Source organism: Sorex fumeus, unplaced genomic scaffold, assembly GCF_029834395.1.
Source record: "Sorex fumeus unplaced genomic scaffold, SorFum_2.1 ptg000317l, whole genome shotgun sequence".
Classification (NCBI taxonomy): domain Eukaryota; kingdom Metazoa; phylum Chordata; class Mammalia; order Eulipotyphla; family Soricidae; genus Sorex; species Sorex fumeus.
The window spans coordinates 216,422-238,634 of NW_026606374.1; the positions used below are offsets into that span (position 1 = coordinate 216,422).

The following is a 22,213-nucleotide window of genomic DNA, read 5'->3' on the forward strand; positions in this document are numbered from 1 at the left end:
GTGATGTGGACGCCCTACTCGGCCCACCTTGGATGACGGGCTGTTTTTAAGGGGTTGTTACTACTCAGATGTTGTCAGGGTTTGACACCTGTGGGGGGTGTTTGGTCAGGACCGCCCAGCCCTGTCCCTGGTCCCCAATGTCCCATGGTCCGTGCCTACATGGGTGGCGCTGGGGACCGAACCCAGGGCCTCGCGCATGCCAGTTGGGTACTCTGCCCCGAGCCGCCTCCCCAGGCCCAGAATTCCCTTTTTTGTGACCGTGGCAGGATTGCAAGAAGCCAAACAAAAATGGTGGCCGGCCTCTGCCTTGAGCGTTGAGAGCAATTTTGTGCAGTGCGGGGGCCTTCACTGGTGCCAGGCGGGCGCTCTGCCCCCGGCCCTTGGCACGTGCTTCATTGTCGAGGCAAGTGCTGGGGACCGGGGAGGCAGATGGTCACTCAGACGCTGGGGCAGCGTGTGCCTTGGCTGGGAGCCGTTTGCCTGGGTGTAGACCGGGCCCGGCTCGCGTGGTTGGGGCCTAAACTCTGGTTCCAAACTCGGCACTTGGAGAGGTCGCCGGCGTGGCCGTGGCCGGCGTTGAGAGCGGGATCCCGGCTTGCAGGGAGACCGTCCTCTCCGGCCGCCGGTTCTTTGAGGAGTTAGAGGCCCCAGCTGGCTTTCTGGGGGCCATGGGGTGTCCGTCCAGCCATGCTCCGTGCTGGGAGACCACCTGGGAGGCGTTCGACAGGGCAGGTTGCAGACAGCACACGCCTTGGACGTGGGACCCTGTTAGCAAATGGGCGCTGAGCTGGGCGAGGTCGGGTGTGTGCTGAGGTGCGTTCCCTGAGGCTCTGGGGTGGACCCGGGCAAGACCCCCGCACACGTCCACACACGTGCATCCCTGCACACACACCCCTCACACATCCCCTCACACATCTCCTCACACGCCCCTCATACATCCCCTCACACATCCCCTCACACACCCATCACACACCCCTCACACATCCCTCACACATCCCTCACACATCCCCTCACACACCCCCACACACTCCACACACACCCCTCACACACCCCTCACACATCCCCTCACACATCCCCTCACACACCCCTCACATATCTCCTCACAGACCCCTCACACACCCCTCACACATCCCTCACACATCCCCTCACACACGCCTCACACAACCCCTCACACACCCATCACACACCCCTCACACACCCCTCACACATCCCCTCACACATGCCCTCACATACCCCTCACACATCTCCTCACACATCTCTTCACACATTCCCTCACATCCCCTCACACACCCTCACACATCCCCTCACACATCCCCTCACACATCCCCTCACACACCCCTCACACATCCTCTCACACATCCCCTCACACACCCCTCATCCCCTCACACATCCCCTCACACATCCCCTCACACACCCCTCATCCCCTCACACATCCCTCACACATCCTCTCACACATTCCCTCACACACCCCTCACACATCCCCTCACACACCCCTCATACATCCCCTCACACATCCCCTCACACACCCCTCACACATCCTCTCACACATTCCCTCACACACCCCTCACACACCCATCACACATCCCCTCACACACCCCTCATACATCCCCTCACACATCCCCTCACACACCCCTCACACATCCTCTCACACATTCCCTCACACACCCCTCACACACCCATCACACATCCCCTCACACACTCCTCACACAACCCCTCACACACCCGTCACACACCCCTCACACATCCCCTCACACACCCCTCACACATCCCCCTCACACATGCCCTCACATACGCCTCACACATCTCCTCACACATCTCCTCACACATTCCCTCACATCCCCTCACACACCCTCACACATCCCCTCACACACCCTCACACACCCTCACACATCCCCTCACACATCCCCTCACACATCCCCTCACACACCCCTCACACATCCCCTCACACATCCCCTCACATATCCCCTCACATATCCCCTCACAACCCCTCACACATCCCCTCACACATCCCCTCACACATCCTCTCACACACATCCACACACACTCATATATCTCCACACACATCCCTCACTCATTCACAAGCATACATCCCTGTGCCCATCCCTACACACATCCTCACACACATCTCACACATATTCACACACCCACTCCTGCAAAAATCACACACATCCCCTCACATATCCACACACATCACACACATGTTCACACACCCCTGCACACAATCACACACATTCACTCACACACATCCCTGCACACAGTCACATACACGCACATCCCCACACACGTTCACATTTCTCACACACGTTCACACACTTCCATATCCCATCCCCACACACATTCACACACACACACACATCCCCGCAAACATCCCTCACACATCCTCACACACAACACTTCCCCGCACACACGCGGCCCCCTGCTGCCTGCTGTGGTGGTTTCCAGTCTGGGGCCTTTTCCTAAAGTCCTCCTAGTTGTGTGAAAGGCAACAAACCAAACATTCTTAATGTTTCCCTCCATTTCTGCTCTCAACACAGGAATCAAGTCCTGGAAATGTTCGATCACGCTTTCGGGAACTACATGGTAAGTCGGGCGCTGCCCCCTGCCGCCCTGTTTTGTGTGACAGCTCCTGTGTGTGCACGTTGGGGCCGCCGGCGTCACTACCACACGCGTCACGGCACAGCTGATGGAACGTTCCCGGGAGAGCGTCGGGGGGAAGATGAGTCCGGGATAGTCAGGAGTCAGTTGAATCCGATCCCGGGACAGTTTCCTTCGGATGCTGTCAAGACTGTTTGAGTGTCGTCTGCAGTTGGGGATCATGGTGTCAACCTGGGCAAACCATTTCCAGTGCGACCTGACCCAGGAAGAGGCCCCTGTGGCCCCAGAACTGGCCGCGCCCTCCTGTCCCTGCTCCGAGCCCGGAGTGGACTTTGGCTGGAACTGTGTCGCGCCCAGATTAAGGCTGTTATTATTAACCGGCGCGGGAAGTCTCTCAGCTGTGCAAAGCAACTCTCTCGCACAGTCACGCGAGTGTCCTTAATGCCACCGAACTTAGGTTTCAAAACGGTTGCCGCCGGGGCCTGAGAGGGCGGGCACTTGGAGGTGGGAGATGGGACTCCTGTCCCCGCACTGGCTCCCCGAGCACTGTGCTGGGGCTGTCCTCGGAAACAAGCAAAAAACAAGCCAAAACAGAAACTATAAATAGTATCATGTGTTTTAGCACAATTTAAAATTCAATAGGGATTTTTTTTTTTTTTTGAGCATGGGAGAGCCAATTTTAGAGGAAGGAAGTTTTTTTTATTTTTTTGGTTTTGGGGCTGGAGCGATAGCATAGTGGTAGGGCGTTTACCTTGCACGTGGCCAACCCAACTGACCCGGGTTCAATTCCTCCATCCCTCTCAGAGATCCCAGCAAGCCACCTAGAGTATTTCGCCCGCAGGGCAGAGGCTGGCAAGCTCCCCGTGACGTCTTCCATATGCCAAACCACAGTAACAAGAAGTCTCACAATGGAGACGTTACTGGGCACGGTTGAGTAAATCGATGAACAACGGGAGGACAGTGACAGTGACAGTTGCTTTTTGGGTCCCACCCGGCGATGCTCAGGGCTGACTCCTGGCTCGGCACTCAGGAATCACTCCTGGCGGTGCTCGGGGGACCCTGGGGGATGCCGGGGATCGAACCCAAGTTGGCCGTGTGCCAGGCAAACGACTTCCCTGCTGTGCTCTCGCTCCAGCCCCGAGGAAGGAAATTTTACACAGGTGAATTTGTGTCATTTCAAGAAGTTGTCATTCTTCTCTGTTTCGGCGTTTAGAACGTGTCCCGGCGGGTTTCCTCCTGACTCAGGCCTGTAGCGTGGGGCTGGCAGTCCGGTGTGGCTCTGCCTTTGGCTGGTTCTGCTTTTCAGGGTTGGCTGGCCCCAGAGTCCCGTTGTTTTTTTGTTTTTTTTTTGGTCTGAATCAGGTGTCAGCAGTGTCTCGATGAACCCCTAAAGCACCTCATCTTTGTGGGTTTTTCTTTCTTTTTTTCTTTTGGTCTTTTTAAGCTTGTTTCATTATTTGGTTCTCGGTCCCATTTTGGTTGTCCTTTTTCTAAGAATACACACACATAGTTCCGCAGGGTGTTTTGAAGATGAAGTTCTGGGCATTCTAAAATCACAGGGAAACACATTCTTCATTTGATTTTGTAAGACCTCAACCATTCACCCAGCCGAGTGTATTTCTTTCAGAATCCGGACTTAATCCCCGGCCCATTCATTTTTGGGGGAAAGTGTCATTTTGCAGAGCTTGGCCTGATGGTGTCGTGACCTTCCCTGCACCCTCACACCTGCACCCGCCCACGAGAGCCCACTTTGCTCTCGCCAGCTGGATAAGATGTCAGAAAGCTGAATCGGGGGCCCATATAAGAGCACAGCGGGGAGGGCGTCGGCCTGGCACGCGGCCGACCCGGGTTCAATCCCGGGCATCCCATAGGGTCCCCCGAGCACCGCCAGGTAGACTCTGACGTCCAGGATGATTTTTCTTCGTATGGGAGTAGCCAGTTGTTTCAGCTCCGTCTGTTGGGGAGGTGTCCTTTCCCTCCTGCGTTAATTTGTTTCTTATTTTTTACTGTGTGTGTGTTAGGTCCCACCCGGTGATGCTCAGGGCTGACTCCTGGCTCTGCACTCAGGGATCACTCCTGGTGGTGCTCGGGGGACCCTAATGGGATGCCGGGGTTCGAACCTGGGTCTGCCACGTGCAAAGCAAACGCCCTTCCCACTGTGCTATCACTCCGTCCCCCAGATGCATCTATTTTTATTTTTCTCTTTTGTTTTGCTTTTTGGGTCCCACCTGGCAATGCACAGAGGTTACTCCTGGCTCTGCACGCAGGAATCACTCCTGGCGGTGCTCGGGGGACCCTGTGGGATGCCGGGGATCGAACCCGGGTTGGCCACGTGCCAGGCAAACGCTCTCCCTGCTGTGCTATCGCTCCAACCCCACCCCCTTCCCTCCTGATTTTTTTTTTCCTTTTTGGATCACACTTGGCGATGCTCAGGGCTGACTCCCGGCTCTGCACTCAGGAATTACTCCTGGAGGTGCTCGGGGGACCCTATGGGATGCTGGGAATCGAACCCAGGTCGGCCGTGTACAAGGCGAACGCCCTCCTCGCTGTGCTATGGCTCCAGCCCCTCTCTCCTGAATTTAAACCAGAATAACTGTGTTCACCAAGGAGGAACAGTTAACTGCCCGCAGGGTCTGTTACTAGTCTCTCTTGTTTCCTCCTCTTGGGCCTAAACATCCAGATTCCAGGGTCCTTTTGGGGGGAGGGGACACGGCACCCACAGTGAGGCTCAGGGCTCACGCACTCCTGGTGGGCTCAGGGGACAGAGACGGCCGTGGGGATCGAACCCAGGTCGGCCAGCGCCCTTCCCGCTGCCGGGGAGCCCGAGGCCAGGCAGTTCACGGGGCTCAGGTTGGGGTGTGTGTCGGGGCACAGGCAGCCCCTCGTGTCCCGGCCCGCCTTCTCGTCCAGGGCTCTCGCTGTCCTCCTGAAGCTGCCTCCTTGTGGCTCCCGGTCCAGCCCCGCCCGCCCGCGTCTGTTGGGGTGATGAGTTGTGCCTTGTGCTCTTGGGCTCCTGTGAATCACCCTGAGTTGTTCAGCGGGAACAACCTCTGGGAGCCTCTTCCTCCCTCCAGACCCGGCCCCCGGCGAGTCACCCTATTTGCAGGACGCCCGGGGTGGGTTCCCCAGAACCATCCCCGGGACGGCCCAGCCGTGCCGTCTGCAGCCAGACACACCCGACGTGTCTCAGGCCTGTCTGGGCTCCCCAGAGCAGAGCTGGGTCCCCTCGCTGGTCACCTGCCCCCTGCCAGTCGGCCCAGAGTCTTCACCGTTCCCGGCCACGGGAGTTCCCCCCAAAGGCTTGGTCTGCACCGTTCCGGGCCAGGGAGATAGCCCAGCAGGGAAGGCCTGGCACATGGCCGATCCGGGTTCGATTCCCGGCATCCCCTAGGGTCCCCCGAGCACTGCCAGGAGTGATTCCTGAGTGCAGAGCCGGGAGTCAGCCCTGAGCATTGCCGGGTGTGGCCCAGAACCCAGAAAGCAGGAAAGATGGGTGGCCGGCCAGCCCGTGGCCCGTCACTGCTCCCTGCTCTCACCAGGATGCTTGCTCCTGTGGTCACCCGCGCGTGGACTCCGGGTACCCGACTGCCGGGGGCGGCTGCTGCGTGGGGACAGACCTTCCGTGCTGGTGCCCGGTGGTCGGGGTCTGGGGGCGGGGGGAGTAGGAGAGTGTCCTCTCCGCGGCTGCCCTGGCACCTGCATCTCCCGAAAACGGGCGGTCAGCCCCGGCCACAGAGCCCAGCCCTGTCCCTTGCCCTCCTTGGGCGAATGTGCCTTTCTGTTCCCTTTTTCTTTTCCTTTTGGTAAGTGTTTGGGGTTTTTTTGTTTTGTTTTTGGTTTTTTTGCTTTTTGGGTCCCACCCAGCGATGCTCAGGGCTGACTCCGGGCTCTGCACTTGGGAATCACTCCTGGTGGTACTCGGGGACCCTAGGGAATGCCGGGGATCGAACCCGGGTCGGCCGCGTGCCAGGCCAATGCCCTTCCTGCTGTGCTATCACTACTGCCCTTATCTGTCTGTCTGTCTCTGTCAATCCAGCGATGCTCAGGGCTGGCTCCTGGCTCTGCGCTCAAAGAATCACTCCTGGTGGTGCTCAGGGGACCCCATGGGATGCTGGGAATCGAACCCGGGTCGGCCGCGTGCAAGGCCAACGCCCTCCCTGCTGTGCTATCGCTCCAGCCCCCTGTTTGGTTTTTTTTTTTCTGTTGGCTTTGGGGCCACTGCTGGCGGTGTTCAGAGCCCGGGCCCTAACCACTGCCCCATCTCTCCGGCCCCTGCACATGGTTCTCTGTCCGACGTTGGTGTCACCCTGAGAACACGCATCAGATCAGGGGTGGGACTTCAGCCCTTGACCAGCTTCGTAGTGGATCGGTGTTTTGTATTTTTTTTCCCGCAGGGGTGTGCATTTGTTCAGGGGTCAGGCTTAGAGTCTCGCGTGGTAGTTTGGGGGCCGCACCTGCCCATGCTCAGGGCTCTCTCCTGGCGCTTCTGTGTTCGATGCTGTCGGGGCTGTGCGGTGCCCTGCGGCCTGGCTTTGGGAAGGGCGCCCCCCTGGCTGGCGGCGGGTGGGCTGGGCTGTGGCGGGGCCTGGGGGGTGGCGGTGCAGGTCCCGCTCGCTGTCCGCCAAGGGTCTCGGGTGAGACGCTGGGGTGGGGCCGCCTCCCTGCCCCGGCCTCGCTGTCCCGCCCGGAGGCGGAAGCTGGAGCGTCCTGGCGGGGACCTTGGCAGGCAGCCTGGCCGCGCCGGGGCCGCGTGGCTGTTTGTTTTGCCACGTATGTCAGCCTGGCTCTGCGTGCGTGTGCCACCTGGGGTTAACCCCCGCGCGGCAGTCCCGCGCCTCTCTCGTCTCGAAACCGGACCCGCGAGTATTTTCATCCGGGGAGCGAAACTCCCTCATTTGCGTGTTCTGCTCTTGCCCGTGGCTGCTGATGTTTTTCTTAACGCGGACAGGCTTGGGGTTTGGGTTTCGTAACTGGCGGAAGACGGTTTGTGTCTGTGGCTGCGCGGACCTTGCGGAACCCTCAGAAGCAGAGCGGGAACTTCTCCCGGGGGTTGAAATAATGAGGAATGTTTTGCAAGCCCGTAAACTGGAGGCCCTGCGCTTAGGAGAGGGTTTTCTTTTTCTTTTTTCTTTTTTTGGTTTTTTGGGTCCCACCCGGCGATGCTCAGGGCTGACTCCTGGCTGATGCACTCAGGAATCACCCATGGCGGTGCTTGGGGGACCCTATGGGATGCCAGGGATTGAACCTGGGTTGGCCTTACCCACTGTGCTATCACTCCAGTCCAGAAGAGGGTTTTTTTAGAATTTGCCAACAAGTGTCAGAAGTATTTTTTTGGCCGGAGCCATAACACAGCAGGGAGGGCGTTTACCCAGCAGATCGGGTTCGATCCCCGAGCACCGCCAGGAGTGATCCCTGAGTGCAGAGCCAGGAGTCAGCCCTGAGCATCGCCAGGTGGGACTCAAAATGTGGAATTAAATAAATAAATAAATAAAAGCCACATAATTCTGTGCACAAACTCAGTATATTACACACACACATACACACACACACACACCAATGACGATATGATCATCATATTCTGAAAAGGAACCTTCCATAACAACCTGAATTTTGAGAACCAGCTACAGTAAAAACAAACAAAAACCACTGGTTTATAGGGGCTGGAGCGATAGCCCAGCGGGGAGGGCGTTTGCCCTGCACACAGCCGACCCGGGTTCGATCTCTGGCATCCCCTAGGGTCCCCCGAGCACTGCCAGGAGTGATCCTTGAGCACAGAGCTGGGAATCAGCCCTGAGCATCACCGGGTTGGACCCAGAAGACCAAAATAATAATATTAACAATAATAATAAGAAGAATCATGGGACTGGACAGATAGCACAGCGGGGAGGGCATTGGCCTGGCATGAGGCTGACCCGGGTTCGATCCCCGGCATCCCCGAGGGTCCCCTGAGCACCACCAGGAGTAATTCCTGAGTGCAGAGCCGGGAGGAAGCCCTGAGCATCGCCAGGTGTGGCCCCCCCAAACAAAGCAAGACAGTTCATATGTGTTAAACCTGAAATTGGAAACCGCAAGCACTGCCCTGCCGAGAACCTGCCTCCCAGGGTCCAGGCCCTGAGCGGGGGCTGGGCAGCCCAGCGGTGCCCTGCCAGCCCTGGGGTCCGCGCTTCTCTCCTCTGCCATGCGGATGATGGATGATGAAGTGTGGCGTTCCCGCCCCTCCTGCCCCGTGTGGGTGCTGATCATGGCCAGACCGTTGGTCCCGTCTCCCCCGGGAGTGACTCGCCTGGCTCTGAGCCTTCCCGGGCACCCGCAGGCTGCGTCCTGGCGGGCCCCGTGGTGGCGTCTCCGTGGCCGTGGCCCCGTGACTCAAGTGTCCCCCCCCCCCCCGCTCCTTCTGCAGGAACACGCGTACCCCGCAGACGAGCTCATGCCTCTGACCTGCCGCGGCCGCGTGCGGGGCCAGGAGCCCAGTCGGGGCGACGTGGATGACGCCTTAGGAAAGTGAGTGGGGGCCGGGGGTCTGGGGCACGGGGTGGGCTCCGGGGACGCCGGCCCTCTGCCCGCGATTCTGACACTCTGTCCTCTCGTTTCTTAGGTTTTCCCTGACACTGATCGATTCTTTGGACACGCTCGTGGTAAGTCGGGGCCTGAGGGGCTGAGAGAGACGTAAGGGTCTGGGAGGGCGTCTGCGGGTGGCAGGTCCCGAGAGGCCCTGGGGCTGGGGGTCCAGCAGGTCCGTCAGACCCTTGGTTCTGTCCACTTGGGCCGAGAGACCGAAGAGGGGAGAGACGGATCCACTGCCATCGTGTGTCTAGGGATTTGGCTCCCCTCGGCGATGCTCAGCACTGAGGAATCGCTCCTGGCGGTGCTCGGAGGACCCTCGGGGATGCTGGGGATCGAACCCGGGTCGGCTGCGTGCAGGGCAAACACCCTCCCATCCAGGCCTCCTGGCAGTTAACACCCGTGGGTGCTGTCACCTTGGTGGCAGGTCGCAAGCCCGGGGCCACGCCAAGGCCACAGTAGGAGCCAGATTGAGGGCCCCACGTGGGGCTGAGCCCAGGGGCACCCCGGGATCAGGGCAGGTGGTCAGGGGGTCCCTCGTCTTCCTGTGACGTTGGGCTCCTTCCGTGGGTCAGCTGCTAGAGTGGGGGATTGGGGTGTTTTAACTTGGACACTGGGCGCCTGGGCTCCCGGGCACTTCTGTCCTGTCTGCTGGCTTAGGGCGGTGCCCTGAGAGAGGCCTCGGGATCAGCTGCTGTTCTGGTTTGCTCAGGGCAGTACCTAGGCCTGTGCCATTTGTAATAGTCCTGAGAGACTGACGTGGTCCTGAGGTGAATAGCATGGTCCTGAGATGACTGACGTCCTGAGGTGACTGATGCAGTTCTGAGGCTGACTGACATGATCCTGAAATGACTGATGTGTTTCTCAGGTGACTGATATGGCCCTGAGGTAACAGATGTTCTGAGGTGACTGACATGGTCCTGAGGTAACTGATGTGGTCCTGAGGTGACTGACGTGGTCCTGAGGGGACTGATGTGGCCCTGAGGTAACTGTTGTTCTGAGGTGACTGACATGGTCCTGAGGTAACTGACACGGTCCTGAGCCTGACTGACATCATCTTGAAGGTGACTGACGTGGTCCTGAGGGGACTGATGTGGCCCTGAGGTAACGGATGTTCTGAGGTGACTGACACGGTCCTGAGGTGACTGATAGGCTCTCATCTCCTCAGCCTGAGGCTTGTTTCCTCGGTGACAGTCTCTCGGTCCTGTCCTGATGATGCTCTCCCCACCCCCCAGGTCTTGAATAAAACCAAAGAATTCGAGGACGCGGTGAGGAAAGTCGTGCGGGACGTCAACCTGGACAATGACGTGGTTGTCTCGGTCTTCGAAACGAACATCCGGGTCCTGGGGTAAGAGGGGGAGACAGGGACCCACCCCCTGCGCCGGCCCTCCCGTCCCCTGGGCCTGAGGCGGCCCATTACTGGCTTTTGAGGTCACACAGGTGGGGAGGGCGGCTTGGACATGGCGAAGTCCAGTGACAGGGCTGAGCCCAAGGGTGCATCGGCCGTAGCCAGTGCCCTGCAGGGCAGGAAGTGCCCACCGGGCCCTGCTGGGACACTCAGTCGTGTGCCCCTTTCTCACGTTTATCATTGTTGGTTGGTTTGGGTCCCACCCGGCGATGCTCAGGGCTGACTCCCACCGCCGTGCTCAGGAATCACTCCCGGCTGGTGCTTGGGGGGGACCCTAAGGGATGCCGGGGATTGAACCTGGGTCGGCTGCGTGCAAGACCAACGCCCTCTCCGTTGTGCTATTGCCCAGGCCCCCGGTTCATCACTCTTTATTGATTGATCGATTGATTGATTGCTTTTTGGGTCCCACCCGGCGATGCTCAGGGCTGACTCCTGGCTCTGCATTCAGGGATCACTCCTGGCGGTGCTCGGGCGACCCTAGGGAATGCCGGGGATCGAACCCGGGTGAGCTGCGTGCTAGGCTAACGCCCTCCTCGCTGTGCCCTGGTGCTGGCCCCCATCAGCATGACAGCCGAAGATCCCGCGGCCGAACGAGCAGGGCGGGGCAGGGCGGGGCGCGGCCGGCGCTGACCACGGTCCTCCGGGCAGGGGCCTCCTGGGCGGCCACTCGCTGGCGCTGATGCTGAAGGAGAAGGGGGAGCACATGCAGTGGTACAGTGGCGAGCTGCTGCGGATGGCCACGCAGCTGGGCTACCGGCTGCTGCCTGCCTTCAACACCACCAGCGGCCTCCCCTACCCCCGGGTGAGTCGCTGGCCCCTGGGCCCCGGGGAGTGACCTGCCCCCACCCAGAACCCCGGGAGAGACCTGCCCCCTGTCCCCCGGGGAGTCACCTGCCCTCCTTGGCCCCCAGACCCGGCGGGCCTCAGTTTCCCCAGGGCCGAGGAGGTCTTGAGGCTCAGGGCGGCTCCGGCCGGCCGGCGAGTGCCCTGGTTTTGTCCGGAATGGGCCAGCGCATCCATGCCGTGGGGGGCCTGCAGGTGGCCCTTGCTCGTGGCGGCCACCTGCAGAGGAGAGGCAGGCGGGTGGGCGGGGGCACAGCATGTCAGTGAAGACCCTTCTTCGGCCCCTGAGTCTCTGAGGGCCCCGGGGAGCGGCCGGTCTCGTCCTGTCTCCCAACTGGGTCACTTGTTCCTGTTACTCTTGAGTTGAGGTCTCGGTGGGTGGGCAGCCGGGTGAGCCCCGTGGGGAGGACTAGACGCTGTTCTCTGCATCAAGGGCCATGCGCGCGTACGGGGGACCTGCCGTAGGGAAGGAGCCCGCCCTGGAGCACGGCGCGGTCTGTGCTCGCTCCCGCCCCGCGTGTCGCCCGGCGGGAGGGACTGGCCTGGGCTCCCCGACGGTCCCTGGGCACCCCGGGTCGGGCGTGGCCCCCAGCCAGCAGGCAGAGGCCGGAGCCGGCGTCCCCGGCTCTGACCATGCGCCCCGGCCTCCTGCAGATCAACCTCAAGTTCGGCATCCGGAAGCCGGAGGCCCGCACGGGCACCGAGACGGACACCTGCACGGCCTGCGCCGGGACCCTCATCCTGGAGTTCGCCGCCCTGAGCCGCTTCACGGGCGCCACCATCTTCGAGGTTAGTGTCGGGCCCCTCCGGGGCGGGGACGGGGAGGCGGCCCGGGGAACCCCGCCCCGGCCTCGGGGTCAGTCAGGGCTGGGCCTTCCTGGGCGCCCACCCACGAGCCCCGTGACCACCACGGCCGCGTGTCACCCCCGGGCCCTCCCGCCCCCTCTCGCACTCAGGAGTACGCCAGGAAAGCGCTGGACTTTCTCTGGGAGAAGCGGCAGAGAAGCAGCAACCTGGTGGGCGTGACCATCAACATCCACACCGGGGACTGGGTGCGCAAAGGTGCGACGCTCGGGGATGGGACGGGACGGGACGGGACGGCGGTTCCCGGGTCCGCGTTTGGGGCTGCGCTGCCAGGCAGCGTCTGGAGGGATCAGCGGGGAAGCGGCCGGCAGGGACGCAGGGGACGGTCGCCAGGCTGATGCCCGTCATGGCGAAACAGGGTCGCCACTTCTGCCTGCCCCTCCCTCTCGCCCTCTCTCCTTTCTTTCTTCCTTTCTTTCCTTCCTTCCTTCTTTCCGTCTGTCCTTCCTTCCATCCTTCCCTCCTTCCTTCTTTTCCTCCCTTCTCCTTCTTTCTCCTTGGAAGTATTTTTGTTTCGTTTTGCTTTTTGGGGGCCACACCCAGCGGTGCTTAAAGGTCGCTCCTAGCAGTGCTCGTTGTGGACCCTCCGCGGTGCCAGGGATCACACCTGGGTTGGCCACATGCAGGGGAATTGTCACCGGCTGTTGTGTCTGCCCAGCCCCTGAGAATATTTTTCTCTTGATAACGGAAAATTGAGTTATTTGAGATTTTTTTATCATTTTATTTTTCTTTCTCTTTCTCTCTCTTTTTTTTATCTGTTTTGTTTTTGGGGGGCTGCTCACAGCTCAGGGTTTACTGCACTCAGGGATCACTCCTGGCGGTGCTCAGGGGACTGTCAGGCAGGCATGCCGGGGATCGAACCCAGGTCAGCTGCGTGCAAGGCAGTGTCCTGCCTGCCAACCTGCTGCTCCGGCCCCTGTTTTTCTCCCCTTCATTACACAGTTCCTCGTCCGCAGAAATCCTGTTTTCTTTGGCAGTGGGAGGAGAGCGGAGAAGGGCATTGTTGGGTAGCAGGAAGGAATGGAATTTCATGGGCGTGGTTGACCCGGGCGCCAAGTGCCCACGAAGGAACTTTGGGGGGAAAAAAATGCTTCAGGGCTGGGATGGGGCTCAAGTGTGTCCAGGTGTGCCAGGCTCTTGAATTTACTCCTTGGCATCACGGGGGTTCCCCAGACCTGCCAGTTAAGGCCCCAGTAGCCCGTTGGCCGCGTCAGCTACTCAGGCCCAGCCCCGTCTGCCAGAAGTGGCCCCTAAGAGGGAGAAAATGGAAAAACGTGTGGCAGTTTGTCCTGCTTTCAAATAAACAAGGTCTTTTATTTATTTTATTTATATCTTGCTTTTTGGGTCCCACCTGGCGATGCTCAGGGTTACTCCTGGCTCTGCACTGAGGAATTACTCCTGGCGGTGCTCAGGGGACCCTATGGGATGACGGGGATCGAACCTGGGTAGGCTGCGTGCAAGGCAAATGCCCTACCCGCTGTGCTATCGCTCCAGCCCCACTTTTATTTTTTATTTTTTAAAGAAAATGCATTAATAAAAGACAAAGCTCTCCTACAAAGGCACCATTGTACTGACGTGGCGTTTCTCCCTGTGGTGGTTCTCCTCGTTTCCTGCCGAGTCTCCTCCCTTCTCTCCGGTGCCCTGGTGCCCTCGCGGTCCTTGGACGCCCTCCTGGGCCGCGGGTGGGTGTGACGGGCGGCTGTGTGTCTCCCTCAGACAGCGGCGTGGGAGCCGGCATCGACTCCTACTACGAGTATCTGCTGAAGGCATACGTGCTCCTGGGAGACGACAGCTTCCTGGAGAGATTCAACACGGTGAGCGCGCGGGCTCTTCCGGGGCCGGGGGTGAGCTGCCGTTTCGGTCAATAATAAGGAGCACCGACGTGCGGGTGTTCAGTTGAGGCCCCGTGAGAGGCACAGTCACAGTGACCTGTGGTTGGATTCACTCACTCTTCGCCCCGTGTGCCAGCGCGCCTTGAAGGCCGGGCACGGTGGCCTCACCTCTGTGTCCTGCGGAAGTGTCCGAGCAGGTCCTGGCCCCCTGTCGCTTCACTGTGAGATCAGTGTCTACGAATGTGGGGTCCCTCTCCCCCCGTGCCCCAGGGAGGGGTCTTTGTGCCTCGCAGACCCGCGTCTGTCCCCTCCTTAGACTAGTTTTAGGAGTTATAGGGGTGGGGGGAAGCACATGAGAGCAGGACGTCCACCCCACACACACACTTCCCCAGGATATCTGGGGTCTCACCCGAGGGACAGCCCAGGTCACGGGCCCGGCAGGCGTGTTGTCCACTGATTTCTCGTGCTGGCTCCAGAGCCTGGCGGGGCCCCTCACCCCAGCCCAGGGCCAGCTCGGAGCCAGGACCGTGGGGGAACAGTATCAGGGAGAAGCGTTTGGGACAGACGGTCTTGGCCCCGGGAGGGCGGCAGCCAGGCTGGGGCTGCGGGTGACCGTCCCCCTTCCTGCCCCTCCTGCCCCGTCCTTGCAGCACTACGACGCCATCATGCGCTACATCAGCCAGCCGCCACTGCTGCTGGACGTGCACATCCACAAGCCCATGCTCAACGCGCGCACCTGGATGGACTCGCTGCTCGCCTTCTTCCCGGGGCTGCAGGTAGGGGGCTCTGCCCGGCACTCCCAGGGCCAGCAGGTAGGGGGCGCTGCCCGCCACTTCCAGAGCCTGCAGGTAGGGGGCGCTGCCCGCCACTTCCAGAGCCTGCAGGTAGGGGGCGCTGCCCGCCACTTCCAGGGCCTACAGGTAGGGGCGCTGTCCGCCACTTTCCCGGGGCTGCAGGTAGGGGGCGCTGCCCGCCACTCCCAGGACCTGCAGGTAGGGGGCTCTGTCCGCCACTTTCAGGGCCAGCAGGTAGGGGGCTCTGTCTGCCACTTAACGGGGCTGCAGGTAGGGGGCGCTGCCTCCCACTTCCCAGACCTGCAGGTAGGGGGCGCTGCCCGCCACTTTATGGGCCTGCAGGTAGGGGGCGCTGCCCGCCACTCCCAGGGCCAGCAGGTAGGGGGCGCTGCCCGCCACTCCCAGGGCCAGCAGGTAGGGGGCGCTGTCTGCCACTTCCCGGACCTGCAGGTAGGGGGCGCTGCCCGCCACTTCCTGGGCCTGCAGGTAGGGGGCACTTGAGCAAGTGGTAGTGTCAGGGGCGGCGCCGGGGTCCCCGTGCCCACGAGCTTCCAGGGACCGTCCCTCTTGCCTTGCAGGTATTGAAGGGGGACATCAGACCCGCCATCGAGACCCACGAGATGCTGTACCAGGTGATCAAGAAGCACAACTTCCTGCCGGAGGTGAGACCTGTGGGGGGGGGGGGGTCCCGGGGCTCCTCATCAGGGACGAGGGTCCCCGTCTTGGCTGGTTCTGTTTCCTCCAGGCCAGAGTCATAAGCGCAGCAGGGAGGGTGTTGGCCTGGCACACGGCCGACCCGGGTTCGATCCCCCGGCATCCCATAGGGTCCCCCGAGCACTGCCAGGAGTAACCCCTGTGCATCGCTGGGTGTGACCCAAAAAGCAAAAGAAAAAAATAAAAAAAAAATTTTGTGTAGGAAAAGAAGGACTTGGGGTGCTCGGGGCTGATTCCTGGCTCTGTGCTCGGGGCTGACTCCAGGCTCTGTGCTCAGGGCTCACTTGTGGTGCGACCCAGGGAGCTGGAACCCGGGTTGCGATCACTCGCCCCAAAGAGAGACGGACGGTCTTAAGCCCCCAAGTTGTTTCTGCGTGTCTGTGTCTGTGTCTGACTCTGCCCTGGAGTCACTCGCCCCCCCCCCCCCCCCACGCCCCGAGAGGTTTTCTGACCCGACCCGTCTCTGCGTGGCTCCCGCAGGCATTCACCACGGACTTCCGGGTGCACTGGGCCCAGCACCCGCTGCGGCCCGAGTTCGCGGAGAGCACCTACTTCCTGTACAAGGTGAGTGTGCGGCTCTGTGGCTTCGGGTCTCTGGGCTCCTGCTCCCGTGTCCTCGGCGGGGAGTCGGGGGGGGGGGGGTGGTTGTTGTCCCAGATCCAGGGCTCGGTCACTCGCACTTTTTGGGTCCCAGCCTGTTTACCGCCTTTTCCCCCCCCCCCAAAATTGTTTTTTCATGGACCCCAGAAATGTCATTCTTCCTCATAAACAAACAGGAAGTGCCCCCAGTGGCCCCCGAGGCTGCAGCTGGTCTGGGACCCCACCCCCACCCCCACCCCCTGCAGCCTCCTGTGACCGAGAGGTCTCCCTCGGGGACCCACCTCACGGGTGGGCTGTTGGCTCCTTGGAGCTGCTGCCTGAGGCTGTTCCGGTTCCTTCCGGGAGCCTTGGGGAAACCAGCGTCTTCCTGGGCAGAGGGGCCCAGTCTGGCCGGCCCGGCCCAGCTGACCTGGCTCTGTGCCATGGGCACCAGCCCTGACCCGGCTCTGTGCCATGTGCATCATCAGCCTGACCCGGGCCGGGCCAGCCGTGTGCCGTGTGCATCAACCCCGACTCTGTGCCGTGTGCAGTGCCGCCTCCTGCCCGGGCTGACCCTGCTCTGTGCCATGTCCCGGGGAGCCCAGTAGTAGGCGCTGGCTGACCCTGCCCTCTCCCACCCCCACAACAGGCCACGGGGGACCCCTACTACCTGGAAGTGGGCAAGACCCTCATCGAGAACCTGAATAAGTACGCCCGCGTGCCCTGTGGCTTTGCCGCCATGAAGGACGTCCGCACGGGCAGCCATGAAGACAGGTGAGGCCGGGAGGGGAGGCGCGGGTCGTCTGCCGAGGGCCAGGCTCTGTCCTCTGCCCGCTCCGGCACTCCCCCAGGGTCTCTGCCCTCCTGCGGGAGCCTGGGTGTTGGGTTGGCCCCGGGGATGTGGGAAGAGTTTGTGCCCCAGGACCCTTGCACCTCCTTTATGTTTTATTTTTTTTGGCCACCCCAGCGATGCTCAAGGCTGACTCCTGGCTCTGCACTCAGGGATCACTCCCAGCGGTGCTTGGGGGACCCTATGGGATGCCGGGGATCGAACCCGGGTTGGCTGTATGCCAGGCAAACGCCCTCCCAGTTGTGCTATCGCTCCAGCCACCCTTCCTTCCTTCCTTCCTTCCTCTTTTTTTTTTTTTGCTTTTTGGGTCCTACCCGGCAATGCTCAGGTCTGATGCCTGGCTCTGCACTCAGGAATCACTCCTGGTGGTGCTCGGGGGACCCTATGGGATGCCGGGGATCGAGCCCGGGTTGGCCGCGTACCAGGCCAACACCCCCTCTGCTGTGCTGTCACTCCGGCCCCTGATTTTTTAAAATGTCACCTCAGGGGCCGAGTGCCAGCCCTTGGGGGCGGTCCACACCGGCCAAGGACCCGGGTCCCGGCTTTCGGCCCCTCCGCCCCTCACGCGTGCCTCTGTGTCCCAGGATGGATTCCTTCTTCCTGGCGGAAATGTTCAAGTACCTGTACCTGCTGTTCGCGGACAAGGATGACATCATCTTCGACATCGAGGACTACGTCTTCACCACGGAGGCCCACCTCCTGCCCCTCTGGCTGTCCACCACGAACCAGAGCCTCTCTAAAAAGGACCCCGTAGGTCCCGGGCTTGGGGCGGACGTCTCGTTCGCTCTCTTCCCGTAGAAAGTAGCTCGTGATCGAGTCCAGCAGATCTCAGAGGGAAAGAGGGGCTGGAGCGAGAGCTCAGCGGGGAGGGCGTTGGCCTGGCACGCGGCCGACCCGGGTTCGATGCCCGGCATCCCCTAGGGTCCCCCGAGCACCACCAGGAGTGATTCCTGAGTGCAGAGCCGGGAGTCAGCCCTGAGCATCGCCGGGCGGGACCCAATAGTAATAATAATTTAAAATAATAATAATAATAATGTGAGGGGCTGGAGCCATAGTACAGCGGGGAGGGCGTTGGCCTGGCACGCAGCCGACCTGGGTTCGATCCCTGGCACCCCTAGGGTCCCCTGAACACCGCCAGGAGTGAGTCCTGAGCAGCGCTGAGGGTGGCCCCCCAAACTCCCCCCCTCAGAAAAACACAGAAGAGGCCAAAAGAATACCCGGTGTTCCTTGCTGGCTCCTTCGAGGGTCTCTGCACACGCCGGTGTGTCCCCAGGCCTTCCCCCCCCCCCGGAGACTCATGCTCGGGGCCGGCAGCTCTGCCCCCTCATCCCGCTGACCCCGACTCCCCGTCCCCACGCAGGCGGCCGAGTCCACGGAGCTGGACGACAGCAACTTCGACTGGACCTGCCCGAACACGCAGATCCTGTTCCCCAACGACCCGCTCTACGCCCAGAGCATCCGCGAGCCCCTCAAGAACGTGGTGGATAAGAGCTGCCCCCGGGACGCCGTCCGAGTGTAAGCCGCGGGGGGCCACGTCTCGCGGTCTTTGCCCTCACGGGGGTCTCTGCCGGAACGGGCTTTCTCGGTTAGCCCTGAGTTGGCTGAGCCAGCGTGAACGGTTGTCGTGTCCAGAGCACGTCTGGAGATGCCTCTGCCCGGTTTTGTTCATAGACGTTTAGAAAGCAGCTACCAGTTTTTCTTGGGGCCGGAGCGACAGCACAACAGGGGGGTGTTGGCCTGGCACGCGGCCGACCCGGGCTCGATCCCCGGCACCGCCAGGAGTGACTCCTGAGCGCAGAGCCAGGAGTCAGCCCTGAGCATCGCCGGGTGGGACCCCAAAAAGCCAAGACCCAAACAAAACCAAGAAAGGCCCTCGTTGGAGTGCGGAGAGAGTTCCGGGGTCCTGGTTGTCGCTGTTGCCTTTTGCCGGGCCGCTCTTGGCTGCTCAGGAAGGGTTTCGGCCCCCAGTGCTTCCTGTCCCCCCGTAGCTAACACTGGCGGGCCCACTAAACGGGGGGAACTTTTTTATTCTTGTGAGCGCCCTCCACTGACCTGTGTCGTTCTGCCTGATGAAGCCAGAGGAGGAAGACCGGGGTGGGGTGGGGCGGGGGAGGAGACGGTGCCACGGCCCCCCCGCCCCCGGCCCCTCCGGCCCCTCCGTGGCTCCCCGTCCCGTCTCTGCCCGTCTCCCCCACGCCGCCGGGCTGGCCGCGATGACCCCGTGCTCCGGCAGGGAGGAGAGTGTCCGGAGCGGGGCCAGGCCCCCGCTGCGGGCCCGCGACTTCATGGCCACCAACCCCGAGCACCTGGAGATCCTGAAGAAGATGGGCGTGAGCCTCATCCACCTCAAGGACGGCCGCGTGCAGCTGGTGCAGCACGCCATCCAGGTGGGCCGGCGCCGGGCGCCCCCGTGCGTGTGCGCGCGTGTGTGAGTGTGAGAGAGAGAGAGAGAGAGATTCCTCAGCTCCCCCTGCGTGTATGATTTCTCATCTCCCTCCGTGTGTGTGTGTGTGTGTGTGTGTCCATGTGTGTGAGATCCCTCATCTCCCTGTGTGTGTGTGTGTGTGTGAGATTCCTCGTCTCCCTCTGCGTGTGTGTGTCTCTGTATATGTGTGTTTGTGAGACTCCTCATTTCCCTCCGAGTGTGTGTGTGTGTCTGTGTCTATGTGTGTGTGATTCCTCATCTCCCTCTGTGTGTGTGTCTGTGTCTGTATGTGTGTGTGTGATTCCTCATCTCCCTCTGCGTGTGTGTGTCTGTGTGTGTGTGGGGGTGAGATTCCTCATCTCCCTCCAAGTGTGAGTGTGTGTCTGTGTCTGTGTATATGTGTGTTTGTGAGATTCCTCATCTCCCTCTGTGTGTGTGCGTGTCTGTGTGTGTATGTCTCTGTGTGTGTGAGAGCGACTCCTCATCTCCCTCTACATGTGTGTGTGATTCCTCATCTCCCTCTGTGTGTGTGTGTGAGAGAGCGATTCCTCATCTCCGTGTGTGTGTGTGAGAATCCTCACCTCTCTGTGGTTGTCCTGACCCGCTCTCTCCCTCTTGTGTGCTTGCCGTGTGGCGGGTCGGCCCCTCGTCTCCGGGGTGTAGTTGATGGTGCTCACTGCCCCACTCTTGGGTGTTTGTTGTTTCTCCTCAATACGTTAGTCTCCGACTGTGGGACAGATCTTTGCGCTGGGCGTGTCCGGGACAGGCGACATCTAAGGCCTCGGCCCTGCAGATGGGTCCTGTGGGGGGAGCTCGGGCGGGGCTCGGGTCTTCCCTTCCCGGTGCTCCTGGCAGGGATGTTTGTCCTCGGTTCCGGCCTCCCATGGGCCTGGGGTCGGGCCAGGGGGCTTCTGAGGCGGGGACTTGGGGCCACGGGGGGTGGGGGGGAGGCTGGGGCGCCCGCCGGGGGCTGAGTTCGCCGGTCCCGCGTCCCCTCCCCCCGCAGGCCGCCAGCTCCGTGGATGCCGAGGACGGGCTGCGCTTCATGCAGGAGATGATGGAACTGTCCAGCCAGCAGCAGAAGGAGCAGCAGCTGCCCCCGCGGGCCGTGCAGATCGTGTCCCACCCCTTCTTCGGCCGCGTGGTGCTCACGGCCGGCCCCGCCCAGTTCGGCCTGGACCTGTCCAAGCACAAGGAGGTGGGCGCCCCTGCGTGGTCGGGCGGCTGGTGGGGGCAGTGCTGAGCCAGGCAGGTGGCCCAGCAGCCGGCAGGTCTCCTGGCCAGCGTGACTCCCCCCTTCCCCCTCATGAAAAACCTAAACCAGGGGGCCGGAGAGATAGTGCAGTGGGCAGCGCGTTTGGGTCCGGAAGCGCACACCACGGAGATCTGGGGGTCTGTGTCCTCGTCGGGCCCCGGGAGGCGGTGGGGGGCTCAGAGCTCTCTCCCGGGGCCTCTTTCCCGTCCCTTTTGGGTTTTCAGAGGGAAAGTGGACGGCCCGTGGGCCCCCGGAGGCCGAATGTGGCTTTTCCGTGTCTCACCATGTTTTCTGGGTCCGTCTGGGTCGTGGCCGCGTTGCTCGTTGAGGCCGTGGCAAGGCCCAGGGGCCCGGTTCCGGGGTGTGGGGGTGCCTGGAGCCCACCCAGGGCCCCCGCGAGCGTTGCTGTCCCGTCTCCGGCAGACGCGGGGCTTCGTGGCCAGCAGCAAACCCTACAACGGCTGCTCCGAGCTCACCAACCCCGAGGCCGTGAGCGGCAAGATCGCCCTGATCCAGAGGGGCCAGTGCATGTTCGCCGAGAAGGCCCGCAACATCCAGAACGCCGGCGCCATCGGGGGCATCGTCATTGGTGAGTCCTCCCCTCCCTCCTCCCCCAACGGGGATCTTCAGATCGCCGGAGAAGTGTCCAACACCCCCCCCCCACACACACACACAAACGGATTTACAGCAGACTTGAGAATTTTGCCCCCACTCAGATTCAGATGCGAGGGGCCCTGGGGAGGGGGAGGTGAGGGGAGAGGGACGGGAGACCCCGCCCCAGGCAGCTGCGCTAAGGGGCGGAGGAAGACAGCGCCTGGGAGCACTGTGAGGGGAGCTGCTTCTCAGCCCCAGGGCTGAAGGTGTCCCCTCTGGTCTGCAGCCCTGGGGAGGCTGTGCCGTGTGTCCACGCTGTGGGGTGGACACAGGAAAGGCCACGCTCCTGAGGGGGCTTGTGCTCCCGAGTGAGGCGGGTCCTCCTGAGAGGGGTGGGTGCTCCCGAGGGGTGGGTGCTCCCGAGCGGGGTTGGTGCTCCCGAGAGGGGTGGGTGCTCCCGAGAGGGATGGGTGCTCCTGAGAGGAGCGGGTGCTCCCGAGAGGGGTGGGTGCTCCCGAGCGGGGTGGGTGCTCCCGAGAGGGGTGGGTGCTTCCGAGAGGGGCGGGTGCTCCCGAGTGGGGTGGGTGCTCCCGAGTGGGGTAGATGCTCCCGAGAGAGGCGGGTGCTACTAGCAAGGCTGGCTCTGTCTCGGCTGCAGCGCCCCTGCTGGTCGACTTTACCTGGTGGGTCTTAGCCCTTGGGTCAGCCAGCGAGTCCACCGTTGTGTCCTTCAGAGCCCACACGTTGTGCTCCGGTGGGCAGCCCGCGGGGGGCCGTTACCGTCCCTCTGCGTTAGGGAAATGGCCTCAGCGAGCCACGAGGTCCCGCCCCCTCTGTCCGGCTGTCACTTGTGCGGGGGCGTCCGTGGGGGGCTTTCTCTCTCGACGTTGGAGGCGGAG

The 22,213-nt window shown here is 61.7% G+C and overlaps 1 protein-coding gene across 2 annotated transcripts in view; it reads left to right on the plus strand.

Moving 5' to 3' along the window:
- EDEM3 (ER degradation enhancing alpha-mannosidase like protein 3) overlaps window positions 1-22,213 on the plus strand; it is a 32,420-nt gene that overhangs the window by 2,431 nt on the left and 7,776 nt on the right. For both annotated transcript variants that reach the window (XM_056109595.1, XM_056109596.1), the window contains exons 2-18: window positions 2,535-2,580; window positions 8,996-9,096; window positions 9,191-9,230; window positions 10,392-10,504; window positions 11,213-11,366; window positions 12,062-12,196; window positions 12,364-12,469; window positions 13,988-14,085; window positions 14,754-14,879; window positions 15,476-15,559; window positions 16,092-16,175; window positions 16,840-16,964; window positions 17,625-17,790; window positions 18,401-18,555; window positions 19,274-19,427; window positions 20,472-20,663; window positions 21,144-21,309. In XM_056109595.1, the coding sequence (XP_055965570.1) occupies window positions 2,535-2,580; window positions 8,996-9,096; window positions 9,191-9,230; window positions 10,392-10,504; window positions 11,213-11,366; window positions 12,062-12,196; window positions 12,364-12,469; window positions 13,988-14,085; window positions 14,754-14,879; window positions 15,476-15,559; window positions 16,092-16,175; window positions 16,840-16,964; window positions 17,625-17,790; window positions 18,401-18,555; window positions 19,274-19,427; window positions 20,472-20,663; window positions 21,144-21,309 (2,045 nt within the window). The remainder of the gene's footprint in view (window positions 1-2,534; window positions 2,581-8,995; window positions 9,097-9,190; window positions 9,231-10,391; window positions 10,505-11,212; window positions 11,367-12,061; window positions 12,197-12,363; window positions 12,470-13,987; window positions 14,086-14,753; window positions 14,880-15,475; window positions 15,560-16,091; window positions 16,176-16,839; window positions 16,965-17,624; window positions 17,791-18,400; window positions 18,556-19,273; window positions 19,428-20,471; window positions 20,664-21,143; window positions 21,310-22,213) is intronic.